This window comes from Convolutriloba macropyga, chromosome 4 (genome assembly GCF_964194025.1).
Source record: "Convolutriloba macropyga chromosome 4, txConMacr16.3, whole genome shotgun sequence".
In the NCBI taxonomy this organism is placed as follows: Eukaryota; Metazoa; Xenacoelomorpha; order Acoela; family Convolutidae; genus Convolutriloba; species Convolutriloba macropyga.
In genome coordinates, this window is record NC_134471.1 from 20,737,431 (window position 1) to 20,758,073 (window position 20,643).

The window sequence follows — 20,643 nt, forward strand, 5'->3', positions numbered from 1 at the left end:
TTTGCAAAATTTCAAAACATTGGGCCTAAATTTTGGTATTATGAGGTTTATACGGACAATTTTTCTCTGGATAACATGGCTCTCATTTCTACCGCTCACTCACATTTCTACAGCATCTCTATTGCCTCAATCTGGACTGAAAAAAAACATATATAAAATTTCATTCCCCCACACGAACGCTCTAATGTAACTATTAGCGTAATGTTTAATTTTACCTCACTTGTCAAACAATTACTTGCCAAATAATTGTTTTTGGAATTATGGTCGTATTTTGGACAAGAATGACAAAACTCTTTCAGTATATTTCGATTGGTTTCATCTTTTGACAAAGTATTGATAACTTCCGCAACCAATTACTGCGAATAAATTAACTAAACCAACTTCTTCCTTCTAAAGGCTTAAAACTAGAGTAAAATTGAAAAAAAAATGCAGAGAAAATTGCAAAATTTCAACCCTTGGCTTTGGGTATCCTAGTACTGTGGGATTGAGAGAAATTAACAAAAAGACAGGATTCAGGACTCAAATCAACGGATAAACAAAACCAGACATGCAGAGAAAGACTTTTTTCTATATTTATGATGAAGAAGACTTGGTAATGTCCGATTGCATATAAGGTTCGGCCCCGCTCATCCACAATTTTGGCATTAGTTGTCTACCAAAAGAGGAACAGATAGAAAATCCCAAAAATTCGAATATTCAAATGTTTTTCAGAAAAAAAATTAGTGTATGCACAAAAAGATAGCCTTCAAGGCAAATAACTCAATTGAGCAAGAAAAATGACGCATAAGATTAATGAAATCTGTCACAATTAAGAAAGCGAGTCGAGACGAACAGCAAACCCAAGCAACAACAACAAACATCAATTACTTCAAAAACTTTATGTCCATTTTGAAAAACAAAACTTAATAACAGATTCATATTAGCGTCAGATAAAACTTAAAATAAAAAAAATAATTTTTAATTCACTGGAAAAGATATGGGACCAGTCCGTAATAAGGCTCGGCAACAATTAGACAAAAAAAGAGCGAAAACAGTAAAAATTAAAAAATGATCGCTTACATTTTATAAAAACAATAAATTTCAAAGTAAAGAAAAACATTAGAAATCAAATGAAAATATCCCACAGGTTTATGATAACTTATGTTTCTATAGAAGGGCATTAAGACCTGTCGTTTTTTAAAAATTTTATGCGGTTACAAATAGCAAACAAAAATTTAATTAAAACGTACCAGAAAACGCTGTCGAAGCCGCAAAGACATGAAATGTCCCTCAGAATATGTTCGATTGCGCCTGTTTCGAACTCCAATAGTGTAGTATGTGAGACAAGGTAATGTGAAATATCAATGAGACTAGGTAAAAAGTAGAGGAAAAAGGAAATTTTCTAAAGTCAGAAAAAAAATTACATTTTTTTGTGAAAAACCTAAGTCAAAGCCACTAAAATGATAACGAGTTCTTTGAAAACATTACATTTTGGGACACCATTCCGATGTTACACCATCCCTTGACACCATTAATGTCATATATGACCTGTAATTAATGAGACTAGGTAACAAATAGACAAAAAAAGAACAAAATTGCGAAGTAGAAAACGTTTTTTTTATTTTTGAAAACAATAGTCATGAAAGCCATCAATTATCTACTAAAATCAGAATATCGGCTCATCTAATATTTCGAAAGTACCAGTAGAACCTTTCATTATACAGGAAGTTTCTTTCGACTAAAAAGACAAAGTAAAAACGACAGTTAAAGACAAAAATAAAAAATTCAATTGAATTATTCGGGAGAGTGGTGTCGGAGTCGTTAAAATCATAATCTATATCTTTGAGGATTTTGATATGTTCAATTTTTTCATAGTGTGAACGCCAATAATGTGATATTTGAACTGTTAACAATGTGAAAATGTGAGAAAACTAGGAAAGTTGAAAAATGGGCAAATGTCTAAAAATGAAAAAATGAAATCTAGTAGTATCCAAAGCAAAAAACTCGGGCTTAAATATCGGGCTTAAAACAGCAAGAAAGGCTAAGTTTCAACCAGTAGAAAAAAGAAGCATTCTCTCTTTGCTAACCGCTGACACTAAGCTACAATGGACCAAATTAATTAAAATAGAGGCAAACTTCAATAAAACCTTATTTTTATAAAAATCAATTATTTTAAAAGGTCAAAACGACCATAAGCTTCCAAGTAGAAAATTAGATACCTTAAATTAGAGCTGCGTAAGAAATCAATTGGACCTATCACTGGTGAGCTTTGATTTTAAATGTTCTGTTCTTTGATTATTATATAATTATTAAATTTTTTTCTATGAGAAGACCAATTTTTTTGGATCGTCACAGTCCAAGATTGGTCCACAGCTAGCCCTGCTAGTGCTTTTCGGCCGTTAGGAACACTTAAAGCTTCGCATGTTATAGATAGAGGTAATTTGTTAGTTTTAAGATCAAAAATAGATGCCGCGTTTTTGATAACCAACAAGTAAAGTTAGCAAAAAACGGCAAATTTTTTTAATTACAGAGCGCTCGCAACGGAAATTGAAGTAGAAATAGCCCCCGTTTGAGTCGACAAAGAGTGTGTTATCAGTTTGGGTGCCTACGTCCGGCAAAAATTATGAAAGTGAACTAAAGAAGCTTATTTCGTGCTATTTTTGATTAAAAACGGCTGAATTTTCAATTATTTAGCCAAAGTTTCAAAATTGAATGAAAGTAGTCAACATTACTTATCTGTCTTTAAAATAAAAAACTCAACAGCACTATTACTAAAATTTATAACAATTTTTAGCAAAATTGACAAAATTTTAGGCAGAAATTCCGGAAAATGTGAAAAAAAATAGCAAATCGATCTAATATTCAAAAAATTTAAATATCGATAATTCGCTCTAGAAAACGAAATGCAACAATTTTTTTATTCTTTATTCCATTCTACGCTGGAGGTGTTTTTTAATGATACCGCTCACAACTCTCTATGATGAATATATCGATCAGTTAAAACTGTCAGAACAAAAAAAACCAGCTGAGTATATAGTTCCTCCCCCACTAAAATATATACTACTAATATATCGATCGGTCGCAATTGACTGATAAAAAATCCATTTGAGTATTTAGTTCATCCCCCACCCCTCAATAGGGGTTGGAACCATTAGTTTTCAAGTGATTTATTACAAAAATCACCAAACTATGATTTAGATTAATCATTGGAATAAAAACCAGAACTACACGTTACCTCCAGAAACATTATAGTAAGTACCATAAAGTTGCGACGCAAGCCAACGTTCGAAAAACTCTCGACATGCAAATGAACGAAATGCTAATCTCTGAATAGCTTTAAATTTGAATTTTGACCCTTCGATAGGGAATTAATTTTGAATTGGAACCTTCGATGGCGTTGCAGTTTTATGGGACTGACTATAGAGAACCGCATTGAACGTTTTGAACCGCAGAACCAAACAGAGTAACTCCTTTTTGACAAAATTGAGTGACTGCCATAGATTTGACTAACCATCCTAATCTCGAAACAAGCTCAAAAGCAGAAACAGCGCCAAGCCTGGCCATCCTTCTTGCTAAAAAAAGGATAGTCGCAAAAGTATTGTGCCTAGAAAATTTCTTTCAGATCTGGTTTGACAAACAAAATGGCTTTTATTTGCTAAAATACCATAATCCTGCTTGTATCGCGCTTGAGATAACAAAAGGGGATTCTTTTCTTTTCCTCAAAATATTATAATTACTCAAAATTGGCAAACGATGAGCAAACGTAAAAGAACTGTGACCATCTCCCATCTATTAATAATGTAGAATACGCTTGCCATGCAAAATTGACAATTAGCAACTTGATGCAATTCTTTTGCAGGTCTCTAAAATTTTAGAGAACAGATTTGATGAACTATATATAAGTACTTATCTCCATTAAAGTGCCTCTCCAATAAATTAGGAAATATCTGAAACAACAATTAAAAGCTATTTGTGTTCAACTTAAATTCTTCATCTACAATTGACTTGACTTGATCTTTAAAACCAAAAAACTTACGGTTTGCTTTTTGTTGCTCTTTTTAATTGGTTCACTTACTCAGGCGTATCTCAAGTAATAAATAATCGTCCAACTTCAACATTTTTTTTAGTTAATTAGAAAAATTCTAAAAATTTTTCCTGGTATAGTTTTTCTTAGATCTAATGACATATTTTGATTAATTGGGGTGTTGATTTCTTCCACAACGAAAGCGTTAGAGGAGCAAAAGAGGAAAATGATGTAGCTGGACTTGTTATCGAAACTCAACTAGTACCTTTCCAGGACTGAATACATTTTTGTACTAGCTTTGCAAATCCAAAAAATGTTATTTTGCATCAAAATCGAACTTGTAAGGTACCATATTAGCAATTAGAAAGAGGTAAAAGTTTTGCGAGCACAAATAGTCAATTTTCTAAACGTTGAAACAGATGAAAAAATACATCACTCGTTATAATGAAAAGCAATTAGTTGCAATTGGATAAAAACAAGCTTAAAGTAAGCGTCACATCTCGTAAAAATCTCAAAAATCTACCGATAATATTTTTAATTAACGTCCAAAATTTTCATCTGACCAATGTTTTAACCAGAAACATCGCGTTTTTGTAGGTTAGATAAAGGTCCGATTTTCTATAATATTGAACCTTGAACATCCAAACTTTCTAGTGGCGTTTGTATGAACCAACTTAAAAAGACTCCTGTTTCTCCCAAAAAACAACAAGGCTCGGTAATGTGCAATCGCATATAAGGTTCTGACCCCGCTCATCCATATTCTTTGACTTAATTGGCTACCAAATGAGGAACAGATAGAAAACCCCAGTATTTATAAAAGTGGTGAACCAACAAAAATATAGCCTCCCAAGCAAATAACTCAGTGGAGTAAGAACTGACGCATTAGGTTGATGAGATCTGCAAATATGAAGAAAGCGAGTGAAGACGAACAGCAAAATCAAACAACAGCAACAACAACAAGCATTAATTACATCAAACACTTTTATAACTTTTAGAAAAGCAGCATATGCTTCTCGAGAAGGACATTAAGATCTGCCGTTATTCAATTTTTATGCGGTTACAAAGAGAACAACAAAAAGACAACCAACAAAAATTCAATTAAAACTTGCAAGAAAACGCTGTCGAAGCCGTAAAGCCATATTTTGCCCCCAAAATATGTTCAATTGCGCCTTTGAACACCATTCATGTAGGATGTGACCTCTCGTTGTTGAAATTAGGTATCAAGCAGACGAATGAGATAAAAGGAAAATTTAAGTAATATTTTTGTATTTTTGGAAAAAAAAATATTTCAAAAGTCATGAAAGCCATTAAATACAAAATAAAATAATTAAATAATTCCATTTATTCAACCAAACAAGGACTTTGAGCACTGCAATTATCCAGAATCTCTCTTGCAACTCTACAAAAAGAATGTCAAACATGACAAAATCAAAAATTAATTCACTTTTTTTGCGAAAAACGTCGAAGCCAGTAGACATAATGAATTAGGGTATGGTTTCTTTAAAAACAATAGATTTTCTGACACCAATCACTTGTAACATCTTCCCTTGACACCCATATTGTCATATATGATCTGTAAATAACGAGACCAGGTAACAAGTAAACAATAAAAACAACGAAATTGCGCAAAATTGAAAAACAAAATTGAACAAAAGTTATAGTAATTTCAATCTTTGGAAACAATTGTTTTCCAAGTCATGAAAGCCATCAGCTATCTACTAATAACAGATAATTTTCTCATTTATTTTCCCACAAAGAGCCAATAAAACCTGTCGTGATGCAGAAAATTTCTTACGACTAACAAGACAAAGTAAAAACGACAGTTAAACACTAAGTTAAAAAAACTCAATAACATTCTTCAAGAAAACGGTGTCGAAGCTGTTAAAACAGTAATCTTTATCTTTGAGGATTTTGACGTGTTCTATTGTGCCCTCTTTTGAACGCCAATAATCTGATATGAAAACTGTCAATAAAGTGATACTGTGACAAAACGTGAAAACATGAAAACTATGCAAATGCCTAAAAACAACAAAACATGTGAAGTCTAATAGTATCAAAGAGAGAAAAACATAACTTAAGGCGTAAAACCGCAATAAACATTAAATTTTAGTTCAGTATAAAGAAGAAGCATTCTTTCTTTGCGGATAACCAGCTACAAGTTGACCAAATTAAGAAAAAAATTGGAGGCAAAGATTAATACGCCGTTATTTAGTTAAAAATCAAATTTTTGTATTTAATAAAAGTCCGGATTACCATGATTTTCAAGTAAACATTTAGATAAAATAATTTGCACCTTCTTGGGAAGTCATTTGCACCTGTTACCAGTGGAATTTTGATTTGATACGTTCTGTTGCTTAATTATTATAAAAATGATCGAATTTTTTTTAAAAAGACCATTTGATTAAAATCCGAATTATTTTTTGTATTGTAACAGTCCAGGATTGGTCCAACGCTAGCCCTATTGATGCTGTTTGTCCATTAAGAACACTTAGTTCGTCGAATGTTATAGATATAGTTAATTTGTTAGTTAAAAATCAAAAATAAATCGTTTGTTTTTTTAAAATCATAGAGTAAAGTTAGCAATAAACGGCAAAATTTTAATTACAGAGTGTTCTCGATGGAAATTAAAGCAGGGTAGAATAGACCATTTTGAGAATACAAAGATTATTTTAGTGGTTTTTTGGTGTGTACTTCCGGCAAACTAAATTAAAGTGGACTAAAGAAGCTTTTTTCGTGCTATTTTTGATGAAGGCTGAATTTTAAAATATTTAGTCAATAATTTTTTCCAAATAAAAATAGTCAATAATTCTTTGTCTTTACAAATAAAATCAACAACTCTATTCTTAAAAATTTAAACAGTTTTTTGCAAAATTCATGAAAAATTCCGGAAAATGAGAATAAAAATAATTCCAATCGGTCCAAAATTTGAAACATCTATAACTGGCTCTGGAAAACGAAAATTAGGAAGACGAAAATCAAGAAAATCAAGAAATTCCTTATTCTACGCTGGACAGGCTTTTTGATTATACACTCACAACTCTCTGCGATAAATATAACGGTCGGTCAAAATTGACTGAACAAAAAAACCATTTGAGTATATAGTTCCCCCCCACCCCGTTAAGAGGGGTCGGAACAATTAAGTTTCGTGTTGTAATTGGTTGCCTAAATTTGTTCACATTGAGAACTTCGAGTATACAAAGATATACAATTATATAAAGAGTGAAATTAATTGAATTTTTTGTCAGATTTTGATTTCTGCTTGTCTATGAAGTTTCGTAGCGCTAAGTTCTCGGCAGTTGTAAATTAACAAAAATGTCATTAAATTGCGTCGATAATGTGTTTTGCAGTTCTCAATGATATGTAAATAGCGCAGCAATTAAAATTGAAATGTATATTTACATTCTAAATTTTGGAATCATTGCTAAAAGAGCACTTTAATTTTGTTTACTTGTTTTTTTTTCTGACTTATCCCACATGAACTCGAACAGACAGAAATTTATAGATAGCGGGTTTCATTTTTTCAGTTCCTTCAGAACTCAGTGACGGCTCACCATAATGCATTTTGAAGATAAATAAGTTTTAATATGGGGGTAAAATATTTTACGGAAAAAAATTTTTAAGTTATTTTACGGAGAGAGTCTGCGAGACATTATTGAAATTACTGATTTCCTAATTAGCTGGTGGTATTGATCTGTATCAATTTTGTCAACTGACCTGACCACCATAAAAGAAACTAACCATAAAACGCCATGTATGGATCTTATGGAAACTTAATAAATATACAATGATCATCAAAAATTTTTGACTTTGGCTGACAAACAGTCCAAAGGGCCACCTGCAGTTTCAAAACAACTTTTCTGCGCATGAAACTTAAATTTTCTATAACTTATTTTTATTTTGACGTATTTACCATAAAGCACCATAAAAATATTTATGGACCGTTTTATGGTTACAAATTTTCCATTAAAAAATGCTGTAATGAAAGGCCGAAAATTATCGGTTATTTTTCAAATCAATTTGAAATCCCAGTTTTGGCTACATTAATCCTCAAAAACAAGAAGTTAACTTCTATGTTATCTTAATTAACATAAAATGCCATAAAAACATTTGTGCACAGTTTTATGGTTACCAATTTTCCATAAATTACGCTGCCACACAAAATGGTTTTTTGGTTATTTTTCAAATCAGTTCCAAGGCCAAGTTTTGAAATGATTAAACGTCAAAAAAACATTTTTTTATGGTATCTTACTTAGCATAAAACGCCATAAAAATGTACGGAAAGTTTTATGGCAACCATTTATCCATAAAATATGCTGTTTTGAATTCATTAAACGTAAAAACAAAGTTCAATAACCATAAAACGGTCCATATATGATGCGTTACCGACCATAAAATGGACCATATATGGTATCTTACTCGCCATTAAACCGACCATATATGGTATCTTACTAACCATAAAACGGACCATAAATGTTACCCATAAATTATCAGCTTCCCCATAAAAAGGAATAAATTAATGGAAACTTATAGCAATATCATAGAATGAAAACAGTTAATGACTTTAATGATATTTTTTATGGTAAGTAAGGGACAATATATGGTTCGTTTTAGGGTAAGTAAGTTTGGTCAACCCGGGCAGTTTCTTTTCCTAGGATTGTTTTCTCTTCTGAAAAACTACTTTTGAAAAAATCTCAAAATGTTTACGTGATTTGGTTGTTACATATTTAAAAGGCCGCAGTTTGTTTAGGTTAATATTATGCGGATTAGTGGTGAAAACAGTACTGGGCCTGTTTTTATTGATTTAAGCTGGAGTTGAATTTTTGAAGCTTTCATTTTCAATACTGGTTGCTCTCCAGTGATCCGTTTTGATCAGATGTTTCAAATCTTTTATTAAGACAAATCTTAAATCTTAAGGCAAAAACTGGTGGCATAGCTTATTAGGTTGATACAGCTATACTTTCGTAAAGTTCTACTATGCTTATTAAAAGATGCTAATGGTTAATCGGATTATAATTTGAACACCTTATACGTATCTTTATTCCAAATTTCGAAATTCTTTTGTTTGTACACAACAGCTAAAACTGCAGATATCTGTTAATCTAATTATAAGGAAAAAAAATTAACTTTGCCTGGTTTAGAGAAAAAATAAAATCTACTGTTAATCAAAAAGTTTAAAGCCATTTAAATTTAATCATGGCACATTTCAATTAATTGTAACAAAAAAGTAAATATAGTTATTTAAAACATTCTTAAATTGTTTCAGCTCATCAGAGGAACATTCGCGACCAGAAGAGAACGGAAACAGAACTGGCTACATATCGCCAACATCGCCGTAAGTAACCGGTCTCAAGGAAAGCGGAGCTATATAAAGAATTAGTTATATAAAAGTATCCACTTAATCATAGCCAAAATTTTTATATGAACTTCTGATATTAGATTATACAAACTGGCAAGGCAATTACTTGGAAACTTATGGAATGTTTTCAACTCTGAAGTGTTGCTAATAACTAGGACAATAAGGTGCACAAGCAATCAGTTCCTGTTTTTTCTTGGCGGTCTTAAGGCTAAGGATGATTAGTGATACAATAAAGTTTTAATTCTTTAATCTCTTCTCGAAAATTTGATCAATCGTAAAGTTACTTATATCAGTTACACCGAAGTTATACAGCATGCGCGATGACTAAAAAGGCACCCCTACGAATCTTTTCAACAAAGATATTTAATCGACGCGGTTCCCGGATTAAATCCCTCGGGGGGCACGAAAGTCATAGCCATGAACAGCGGTCCAAAACCGCCCACAGACTGATATTAGGCTGTCTAATTTGTAGGTGAAGCAATATTAGCGGAGAGTGTACAGACCGTGATCTCGCTTGGAGGTATCAGGTTCATTCAGTGATATATAAGTACCGGTGGGATCCTATGGTGTAGTTAGAATTTTACAAGGGTGTATCTATTAATACTATCCTTTGCTAATATGGTCACCAGTTATTTTATAGAAACTTATAACAAATGTTTCCGGTTAACTGGGTCTATTAGGTCCTAATGTACTCACGTATCAGACATTGACGATATTTTCTATTGCAATTATATCTTAGACTTTACATTTAGAAGACAAGTACAAATATCAGGCTGTACATTTTTATCCATCCCAGAGAGGTAGGAGTATTAAAAAAGAAAGAAGGTTCTATATTGAAGCGGCTCATGTACCAAAGGGGGATAAATGTTTCACACTCTGATTAGCGACCGAACAATCGGGTCTTCTATTCATTGTGCACATCGACGATTCTGTTAACATTACAGAAGTGAACAGATTCCTTGCCGTTAACGGCATCTCGTTTTACCATTTTTTTCTAGCACATAATACAATAGGGTATAGACTTTGATTGTAGCTGTTTTCGTTAATTTACTTGGTTCGTACATAATATGCACCACACCCTCTCAGCTTTGTGGTGATGGCAGTGGATGGTGGGTAGGAGATAATTCTGATAAATATACAAAAAAAAAAAACAAACAAATATAAACCCATATTTGTGTACTGCAGGAAAAAAGAGGGTGTCTATACAAATCCAGACCTCGAGTATATAAATGCAGATGGCAATAATGGCGACCAATTGCAGTCAAACTACCCAGAAATGTCGGAATATGATGACAACTATCCCCAGACGTCGTCAAACTACTTCAATCCTTATAGAGACGGAAACGAAGAAGTTTATCCAACTACATCAGGGTCAAGCAACTACTTTGATCCCGGTAGAAATGAAAAAATGGAAGGTGGTGAGTTAGCCGGTGAAACTACGGAGAATGGAGCCAGTAAACTCAATACAGATGTCAGAGATCGAGAAACCAGTCCCATGAACTGGACCATTAAGGATATAGGCAAACGGCAAAAGAAGTATCATTTTGGCGGTTCCGGCTAATGACAACCTCGCAAACAGATCATATTCGCGCTACTAACAGTTCATGGTTTGATACCTTCTAACTTTGAAAGAAGAAACTAGATTGACTAAACTAACTCGATCAAAAACTAACTTTTTTTTGCAAAATGAACAATACGAGATACCAATAATTATTTAAGTGTTATTGTATTCTATATAATTAATGAATTTAAATACGATTAAGTTTTGTGAGATCATGTGAACATTCAACAATCTACTTATAATTTTTGTGGGAAAAATAAGATTTTCCCACAACCTTTAGAAACTAAAAATACCTTATCATCATGCGTTTCCTCAATTATTCTTTCTTAATTTATATTATTTATCATTCCGGGATAACCCTAAAAATGATCTTTCACTAAACCGAAGACAGTTGACTTCAATTTGTTCCGATTGAGATGGTCATGTTTACATGTCGAGACAGCCCCTCAAACAAACAGGCTTTTCGGTCCTTTTTGAGCTCGAAACCTCATTTTGTGGAATCTAAGTCCACTTACTGGTCGCGCAACTCCACAAACTATCTTTCGAGTGAAAGGAACTGGTAAAGATTGTAAACAAAGCTTCTAGCCGAATTCCAGAAATTGAGTATTAGATTAAAGAATTCGATTTGAGCATGTTCTTTCGATAGCCACGAAGCAATAGCGAGGCTACCATTGGTCCTGATCGCGGTGCTTTACATTTTAGTGTTCGGGGCACTGCATTTCTTTGACATCTGTAGACATATTTTATATTTAAGTCAAATGAATTTGATCACGCCGAGAAAAATGTGCGCAACGAAAAAGCGAGATTTCACTCTAACTTTACAGCAGAGTAAGAAAACGGCACTTAAACAAATTTCTGTTTCCCATTTGCTGCTTTTATACCTTTACACCTTCCATTTATGGCAATCATAGATACCATTGAGTTCAATGGTTATCTTAGGTACCATAGACCCTGCCATTCATGGTATCACAGGTGCACAGAAAATACACGAAAGTTTGGTTCTTCGTGGATAGAATCATTAATGATCTCGTGTATGGTATCTAGGATGTGTCAATTTGGGTTTGTATCTGCTCAGTGTCAAATGAAAACAGACAAAAACAAGCATTTGATCAATTCACACCTACGTAGTAGAAATATTCACAATTTTTACATCTTCAAACGGTTTTTCAGTTCTGGGATTGACTCTAACTTCAGATATATTTTTGACAACATCCAAGCCTTTATACACTCTACCGAACACAGTATGTTTATCATCCAACCACGGGGTAGGAACAACTGTAATGAAAAACTGACTCGCATTTGTACCAGGCCCCGAATTGGCCATGCTTAACGTGTACGGCTTATCGTGCTTCAAAGACGGGTGAAATTCATCGGAAAACTCGTGACCCCAAATACTCTCTCCACCCATTCCCGTTCCTGTGGGGTCACCCGTTTGTATCATGAATGCTTTAATAACTCTATGGAATATATGGTTGTTATAATACCCATTTCTCGCATGTGTCACAAAATTTTCCACCGTTTTCGGGCATTTATCAGCAAATAAGTTAACGTGTATGTCGCCAAGGACTGTGTGAATGCACGCTTTATGCGCAATTTGAGGTCCAGAACTGTTGACACCGGATGCCGCGATTTGTTCTTCTTTTGTCGGTTTTTCGTTGAGCACATCTCGGTCGCCGTCTTTTCGCTGAGGATCACGATTGCTAAAAATAAAAAAGAATCTATAATTTAGAGTTCACTGCATCACTCACTACTTTACCTAGCAGTACTGGAATGCCAATTTCAAAGGTAGCTCATTTAACAGCTGACTTAATACCATCTCTCAACAAATACAAAACAAATTGCTCAAATTCTCTCCAATCATTTTAAAATATTTTAGAAAGGTATTACCCATTATTTCTCATTTGTGGTGATGAAACATTAATACTTAAAGATGACAGTTTACACCAACACTCCCGCATAAATTTAGAATTAGCACATTAAAAAGGATCTCTCAACCCCATAAGTGCTAACTATACAGCAAAGAGGGTCTCTGTTGTGGGATCTAGAAAGGAAGAGATCGTAAAAACGGTTAAATTAAAGGCTCAAAAAGTAGAATGACATATTTCCAAGCAACAATTTCAAATCAGCAATGACATCGTAAAACATAACCGACTAACGTCGGGCGAATTACTCTCAAGCAACTGGCGAGCGGTTGACTTCGTCAGTAGCAAGCCACGGTTTAGTGAGGCTAGCTTTAGCTTGATTCGACTCTGCAACCTTTAGTTTTCTAGCCTTGTTAGTAAATAAAAAAACAGATGTTTTAAATTGCAAAACATTGCAAAATTTAAAAATAGCCGGCAGATTGCCGGAATAGCTGCGAAAGAATAGACCTGCGTGCCGTATAATAGAGATAGAAACAGAGACAGATCTAAATTGAAAAATCGACGCCGCTCAAAAAGCTAGGTAAAAAACATTCAGAGATAAATTAATAAGGCTTGTTAAAATTCATCCCGCAAAAGACTTTTATTGGGGACCTTTACTGCACATATGAGTTCCTTTGACCTTGACCTAATTCAAATTAAACTTAAGTTTTAAAGTGCAAAAGTCATTTTATTGAGTGAGGTAAGTCACTTCTGATCAAAATCTAATCACGCAAAAAACTTTTGCTACAGAGAGTGAGAAATGACGTCACGCGCGCAGAAGCCGTTAGTGAGAGGAAGAAGTCATTCAGAAAATCTGACTTTTTCAGCTTTGCTGTGTGAACAAATGTAAAACGAAAAAGAGCGTCAGACTAAGACACAAAAAAACAGCAGGACAAGCCCTGACGTACAATTCAAAGAATTTTCATTGACTAAACAGAAAACTAGACCTAGAACGGACTATGAATGGATTGGGAAAACCATTTAGAATCCGATCCAAAAAATTGAATAAAAAGTAAAAATCAAAGTGAAATTGCCGCATGTGAACAAAAAACCACTAGCGAGAGAGCGAATTTTTATTCAAACACCGTTTTCTCACTCTACTTCAAAATTTAGAGCGAAAAATTTCACGCCGCAAAACCACTCGCTTTTTCGCTCCACTTCCTGTTTCGGCGTGACCAAAATCACTACTCCAAGTTGACTTCAGAAATCATGAAAATGTGTGAACAGATCTTAAAAAAAGACAGCGCCCCTATACAATTCAAATTCTTTGAATTGTAAAAGTCAAGAGCACCGCAATATAGCTCCGCTCAGCTTACAGCTTCGCAGCTATAAAAAACTCCCAGATTTCGCAGTGAAAATGTTAAAGACTATTTTTTGCCTCATGAGTTATGTCAGGTAAGCCATCAGCAAGATTTGAAAAGCTTCGTTGGCCAGTAATGATCGTTAACCTCAGAAAAGGACAAAAATATTCAAACATTTTGAAAACAATCGCAAATTTGCGTGTTTTTAGAGAGCGGCTGTTCGTCAGTAGCTAGACACTTCGTTTGAGAGCAATATAAACAGATGGCCAACCTGAATATGTAGAATCTCTTCTGTTTGAATGCACAGGAGAACAGGCAAGGGTCATTCTTCATCAGATCCAGGGTCGGATTGCTGCTGGCCTTCATGTCCATTGTCAGACACGCCGATGACTTGTCCGGACAATCTAAAGTAAAATATCCGATTTGTCAGATTTATCTGATATTATTAAGATTTAGAAGATAAACAGTTCAGAGTCAACTGTTACACCAATAAATTATACAGGGAAGAATAGTACAGATGCTCACATCTCATTTCAACAACTAATCCTCATCCTCATAGTCAAACTCTCAATTCACAAGGAACTAACCAAAAACACTGCAAGAGCACAAATTAACATAGTAGTTAGTTGAAATTTTTGAAAATAAGTGTAATTTATAAATTCAAGCGATGCGAGCCTGTAAAGATCATTAGGGTGGTGACAAAGCATTCTTTGACTCATCATATAAAAACTATTCAGTTTAGACGACAAAATTAGCCTACTTTGGTTTTTAAAAAATCATCTGACTCAAGCCATTATGCCTTTGAATTCCGCGCAAAATGTCGCCGAAACAAATCGGAACATCAAAAATATTAAATATTGGCAAAAATTTTGTTTGACGCCCTTTAGATTCATCCGTTGAATTTTGACATTTTCACTATCAGCTGGACATGATTTGAAATTACCTAAAACGCGAAACAGCGTAATCTAGTTCTACTTAGGTCAATATAATGAACGTCAGTCAAGTAGAACTAAAGCTTTTGAATTGTCTCAATTCAAACTTTCAGTTAGCGATCAGAATGTCTAAGTGAAGAACCTGCTTGTGGTATGAATTTGGGTAGGACACTGACCTTGATATAAAGCGATGGAGAGCAATCTCAGAGATTCCGATTGGCCAATGAACTTAACACAGCCTTTACTCTTGATATGCATAACTTTCACTCCAAGAACAGATGGAACTAATAAAAAATTATCACTTTCATCAAACAACGTATTACTTCTTGATACAAAGTCACTTTTGTACAGATCTTTCTCCACGGCCATTCGCTTCCCAAATTCCATTGTTGATAAATATTCGTTTTCTTGTTGAACTTCGCTGGCGCTTTTTAGCGTTTCGTCAAACGAACGATATAATTTTCCCGATAAAAATTTAAATACTCTGACTATGCGATCAAAACATAAGGCAGAAAACAATTGACCCTTATTTGAAACAGTCAAACTTGTACAGAATGATTTATTCTTAGCTACTTCGTACAAATCGGTATCTGTTTTGAATTCAAACTGAACACAGCTAGGAAACTCGTACAGGTCTTTCGGTCCTTTCCAGTATTCGACCATTCCCGAAATATCGGCAGAAATCACTGTTTCATAGGCAACGTTATACGTTAACGCCGATACTGGTTTTCTGTGAATTGAGTCCAATACTTTCAGAGGATCTTTCGTTCCTTTGCCATCAAAAATAAATATTTGATTAGTATCTTTCTCTGTAACTGCAATGGCGTTTATAGCATCGCCAGACTTGAAAATCCATTGACATAAATTAGGTCGGAAGTCTAAATTGATCATATTACACATATCGTAATTTGGAACATCAAAAACCTTCAAGGTTTTATCATCTGCAACAGTACAATATAATGTTCCGTCAATACTACATGAGGCGTCCATAATTCGCCCCAAATGAGCTCTAAAATGTTTGACAAATTCTATAGAATCTGTCAACTTCTTCCAAAATTTAACATGTCCATCGACACTGGATGATATTATGAATCCAGTTTTTGGAGCAACTGATAAATCAACTAAGGCATCACGATGCATGTAGCTTTTCTCATAGTAATCGCAACACGGCATGTTTTCAAGGTAAACTTGCATATCTTCATTAATGTTTCGCCTGCGCCTTTTTGGTTCAGGCTCCGACGCAACTTCCGAGTCATTTGTATCCCGTTGTGATTCACTTTTCGTATTTATGGGCTCTGCTGATCCCCCATCACAGGGTTCATTTTCGTCAGTCTGGTCAACGGTGGTCCTGGCCTTTGCTGGTGAAGTTTCATCAGTCATAACTGAAAAAAATGTCCGCGTTTGACTGATGATTCCATAATTAAAAGACGCAACTTTAAATCTCACTCCGTGAAGTTTATGTACCGTATAAAGATGTGCAATTGTTTTTTTTGTATCTCCGCTATAAAAACAATAATCACCTCACATTAGACGACAATTACCAATGCGACCGTATTCCATGGGAAAGGAAAAAATTTTCTGATTTATAATCTGCTAATAAATACTTTTGGAACCTTTAGCATCTGCTAATCCCTCGGATAACTCATAACGGTGCAGCTTTAATTATAATTGTTCCGACCCACTTTAGTGGGGGAGGAACTATATACTCAAATGGGTTTTTTTTTTGTTCAGACAATTTTGACCGATCGATATAATCATCGAAGAGAGTTGTGAGTAGTATCATTAGCAACATTAGTATCAATAGCCCGTCCAGCGTAGAATATGGAATTAAAAATATTTTTTCGATTTTCGTTTTTTATAAGGAGTTATCGAGGTTTGAAGTTTTGTGAATATTAGATGTAATTCAGCTGTTTTTATTCACATTTTCGGTATTTTTGTCCAATTTTTCGTGAATTTTGATGAAATATGTAAAAATTGTTGAATGTAATGTTATTTATTTATGTGAGGCTCTCATAAGATATGTGAGGGTTGCTGAATTGTTCGATCCGAGTTCTTTGGCTAGAATTTTTGCTAAAATTTTCAAAATTCCGACTTTTTTGTCAAAAATGGGACCAAATTCGCTTTTTTAGCCCACTTGCTTTAAATTTGCTGGAAGTAGACACCTTAAAACTGCAGCAATATTCGTCTTAACCTCAAAACAGAGCTAGTTGTATTCCCGCTGGCTTTAAGAGGCTTCTGGATTTATAATTTTGGAAATTTTTTCAAATTTGAACTCGATAATTGTACAAAATGCACTATTTTTGACACACTGAAAAATTTTGTATAAAATGATCTATTTCGCAACCAATTGAGAGTTTTTCTAGATGCGCAGCAAAATCTGGTCTGATCTTGATCTCACCATGGATCTTTACGATAAATAAATTTTCAGAATTTAATGGGGCCCGAGTTTTTTTTCCGCTATGTAAATCTTTTTTTATGTAAATTACCGACAAGAAATTCAAACCAGGGCTCAATTAATGACAGATATAATTTACAATAAACGCGTCTCAACGAGATTATATGATGGTTTAAGAGTTAAGCTCGTGGTTTTTATGACTCTGACCAATTGTTTTTGTGAAAATTTTATGGACTTCTTGAGTTCTGCTTTCATTTATTATAATTTTTGCAGACCACCAATGACTTAGTGTCCCCATTAAAAGATCCAGTTAGTTTTGTATGGGGTTTAAATGAACACCTATAAGTCCTTCAGTTTGTTATCTTATGTCTGCTATCACATTCAATATAAATGTGCAATCACATCTGGCGCAGTTTCAGTAAAAAAAGAGGAAGAAAGCGACCTGCTGTGAGTTATAAAATAATGTCGGTAACGGTTTTATGTTCAACTAATGTTTTCTTTGTTTTGATACTACGCGTTTTCGACTTTTTATTTTTGAGAATAATTGCATTTTTTCTGAGTTGAATTTGTTTCGTTGTCGAATTATCACATTATTGACAAAGCCAATTGAAGTAAAGCATATTAGGGAAATTGCACAGCGTTAGAAAAATTTGTATCTGGATATGTTCATTGTTTTTGTTGAATAGTTTCATGCTTTTTGTCTGAGACACATTTATCTAACAAAATTTCTATATTTTTTGTTTTCGCCTATCTTTGTCTTTCTTTTTATTGCTGTAGTATATATATACCTGATAACAAGAGGTCTGAATTGCTTCCCCAAGACGTAAAACTCAACTTAGTTAAATGTTTCAGTTTATAGATGTTATAATGACTTTCAATTTAAGTTTTAAAAAAAGATTCTCCTTTTTGTCTCCCCTAAAAAAGCTACCTCCTTTTTGCTTTCATTTTCGTCAACAAGCAGCTCAATCTCACTAATTAGAAGTCTTAAATACTTTTGTAAGTTCAAATAATTTTTTCGCGCTTGTTTATATGTGACTGATTGCTTCGACCATTCAGTTTCATAAAGTTTTCGAGAGTTCTGTACAGTTCAACTTTTGGGTTCCTTTTTGTTGTCATGTCTACGTAGTCCTTTTATAAAGATGACTCGTCGATGTTAAGACGAGGAGACGTATTGATTTACAGTTGTTGCAGGTAACATATTATAACTATAGTGCCTTAAACAGTGTGATGTAAAACTGTTTGAAGTCTCGGCTTCTTTATGTATTTACTGTTATTTTGTGGGCTCGTGACTTAGACTCATTATTAACAGGCGCAATTGGCTTCCTGAAGTTTTCCAAATTAATCAATCGCTTTTTATTGAAATCTTTAGTTTGTCATGACTTTTGAAAGTATTTGTTTTCAAAAAACGTATTTCGGTTTTTGAGCTTCGTCTTTTTTTAAATAGTTTTCTGTCGATTTGTAGAACATTCTCTGTAAACACCGGTCACAACCATTTTCCAGTGAGCTATACTTTTATCTGCGACGGTTTTAGCTTCAAGCATTTGTTTCTTGGCTTTGTTGCTACTGATACTACGAGATTTCAAAATGTTTCAGATTTTTTATTTATTTGTTCATTTTAAAGGATTTTTGTTTTCTTTTTATTTTTTAACGATAATCGTAAGTCCCATTTGCAGTTTGCGCAATTGAAAATTGGATAATGACATGTCTCAATTGCTTCTTATGGAGATATAAATGAACATTTTAGTGACTTCAGTTGATATCTAATGACAGTAATAACTGTGAAATTGTTTTCAAAACCAGAAACGTTTTTTTGAGCTTCGCACTTTTTTTCGTCGACCTCTTAACAAGTCGCATTGAGGACAGGTCCCGCATTTTTTCTTAATGAAGTATAGGTTATATTGTTTTGTTTAGGTTTTATCTGATGCAATTTTGGTTTTGTAATGACTTTTTCTATTATCGACATCGAGATTTGGTCTTAAATAATGTTGGATGTTTAATTATTTTATTGTCTTTTCTAGTAGTCCTGTTATCGACAACTTTCATCGGCCGTCCATCGTGGCATTAATGTATTCCATTGGTTGTTAATTGAACGATATGTATGTTTTTGAAAGTGTTCTATCTCTTCATCATTTGGTAGCCAATTAAGTCAAGAATGTGGATGAGCGTGGACGGTATATTATGTACGTAAGCACATTAACGAGCCTCCTTGTTTAAAAACAATAAGTTAAATCTAATTCTGCATATTTACAACTTAGATTATTTACAGTTAATCTATCCGTTATATACAAATTGCAAATAAAAATCGAAAAAACTCATTGTAGCTAACATACATTTCCCTTCAATCAGTTACTTTTGATCTTTCTTGTGGCCCATTCGACCTTATCATGAGCTGACTCGCAAAGCTCATTGCACTGTTCGACCAATCGGGAGAATTTAACGAGAGCTTCTTCGACAGCATCATCCGCTTCTGTTCTCGCAGTAATGTCTCCCAGATGATTCGTCAATTGAGATCCGTTTGACCCTTGACCTATGAGTGGCACTTCAATCCTCGAAGGTTTCGATCGCTCGCTAGTCTAAACAGCATGTCATTTAAATGTTTGTTCAAAAAGTCCAAATTTATGAATAGCATCCTTTTGTTATCAATCCAAAGTATGGTATTGTTGAAAAGATTGAGATTAACTGAATCAATCTCTGAAGCGACATTTTTAGGTTTTTATTTTCAAAGAGAAAATAAGGGATTCAAGTTTTCAGTAAATCAAATTTCTCACCATCTGACAATTTTACTTCGTCCGAATAAAACAATTTGGCCCGTATAAACTTTTAGCAGTCCTGAATCATGGAGAACACACAGATTTCTCAAAAAATGGCTTCTCTAAAAGTCGCATTTCAAGGATTCCTTCTTTTAGACCTAAAATAGAGAACAGGCCTCAAAAATGGATTCCAATACATTTCCCTCGTTGAGCTCTCGAATCTTTTCACATAAAAAATTTTCACATCAAATGTAATTATTTTTTTGATACAGTGGACAAACATTTTTTCTCATTCCCAAGGCCTGTTGCGGTAAATAAACGCGGTTAGTATTATAACTGCTCTTGAGAAGTACACAATAGATACTATCCTTAAGAACATCTCATTTTGATGAAGAGCTTATATCGGTTCCCAATATGATGCTCCAAATTCTATTTTTTTCTTTC

The 20,643-nt window shown here is 33.9% G+C and overlaps 2 protein-coding genes across 2 annotated transcripts in view; one reads left to right on the forward strand and one right to left on the reverse strand.

Annotated features, from left to right (window-relative positions):
• The window catches only part of LOC142338018 (uncharacterized), a 100,791-nt gene extending 89,543 nt beyond the window's left edge, over nt 1–11,248 (forward strand). The window contains exons 25-26 of the mRNA XM_075387652.1: nt 9,267–9,335; nt 10,545–11,248. Coding sequence (XP_075243767.1) covers nt 9,267–9,335; nt 10,545–10,920 — 445 coding nt within the window. The 3' untranslated portion in view covers nt 10,921–11,248. The remainder of the gene's footprint in view (nt 1–9,266; nt 9,336–10,544) is intronic.
• Nucleotides 11,249–12,008: 760 nt separating this feature from the next.
• On the reverse strand, nt 12,009–20,037 carry LOC142337509 (peptidylprolyl isomerase domain and WD repeat-containing protein 1-like). Its single transcript, XM_075386788.1, has 4 exons — nt 19,780–20,037; nt 15,231–16,436; nt 14,394–14,526; nt 12,009–12,620 (listed from the first exon to the last, which is right to left on the reverse strand). The coding sequence occupies exons 2-4, from the start codon at nt 16,432–16,434 to the stop codon at nt 12,041–12,043; spliced, it is 1,917 nt and encodes a 638-aa protein (XP_075242903.1). The 5' UTR covers nt 16,435–16,436; nt 19,780–20,037; the 3' UTR covers nt 12,009–12,040.
• Nucleotides 20,038–20,643: the final 606 nt, after the last annotated feature.

Coding starts and splice junctions, on each gene's coding strand:
- LOC142337509 (XM_075386788.1), bottom strand. CDS start 16,434: ATGACTGATGAAACTTCACCAGCAAAGGCCAGGACCACCGTTGACCAG. Junction 14,527..15,230: donor CTCCATCGCTTTATATCAAG/GTCAGTGTCCTA, acceptor ATTTTACTTTAG/ATTGTCCGGACAAGTCATCG. Junction 12,621..14,393: donor AAGAGATTCTACATATTCAG/GTTGGCCATCTG, acceptor TTTTATTTTTAG/CAATCGTGATCCTCAGCGAA.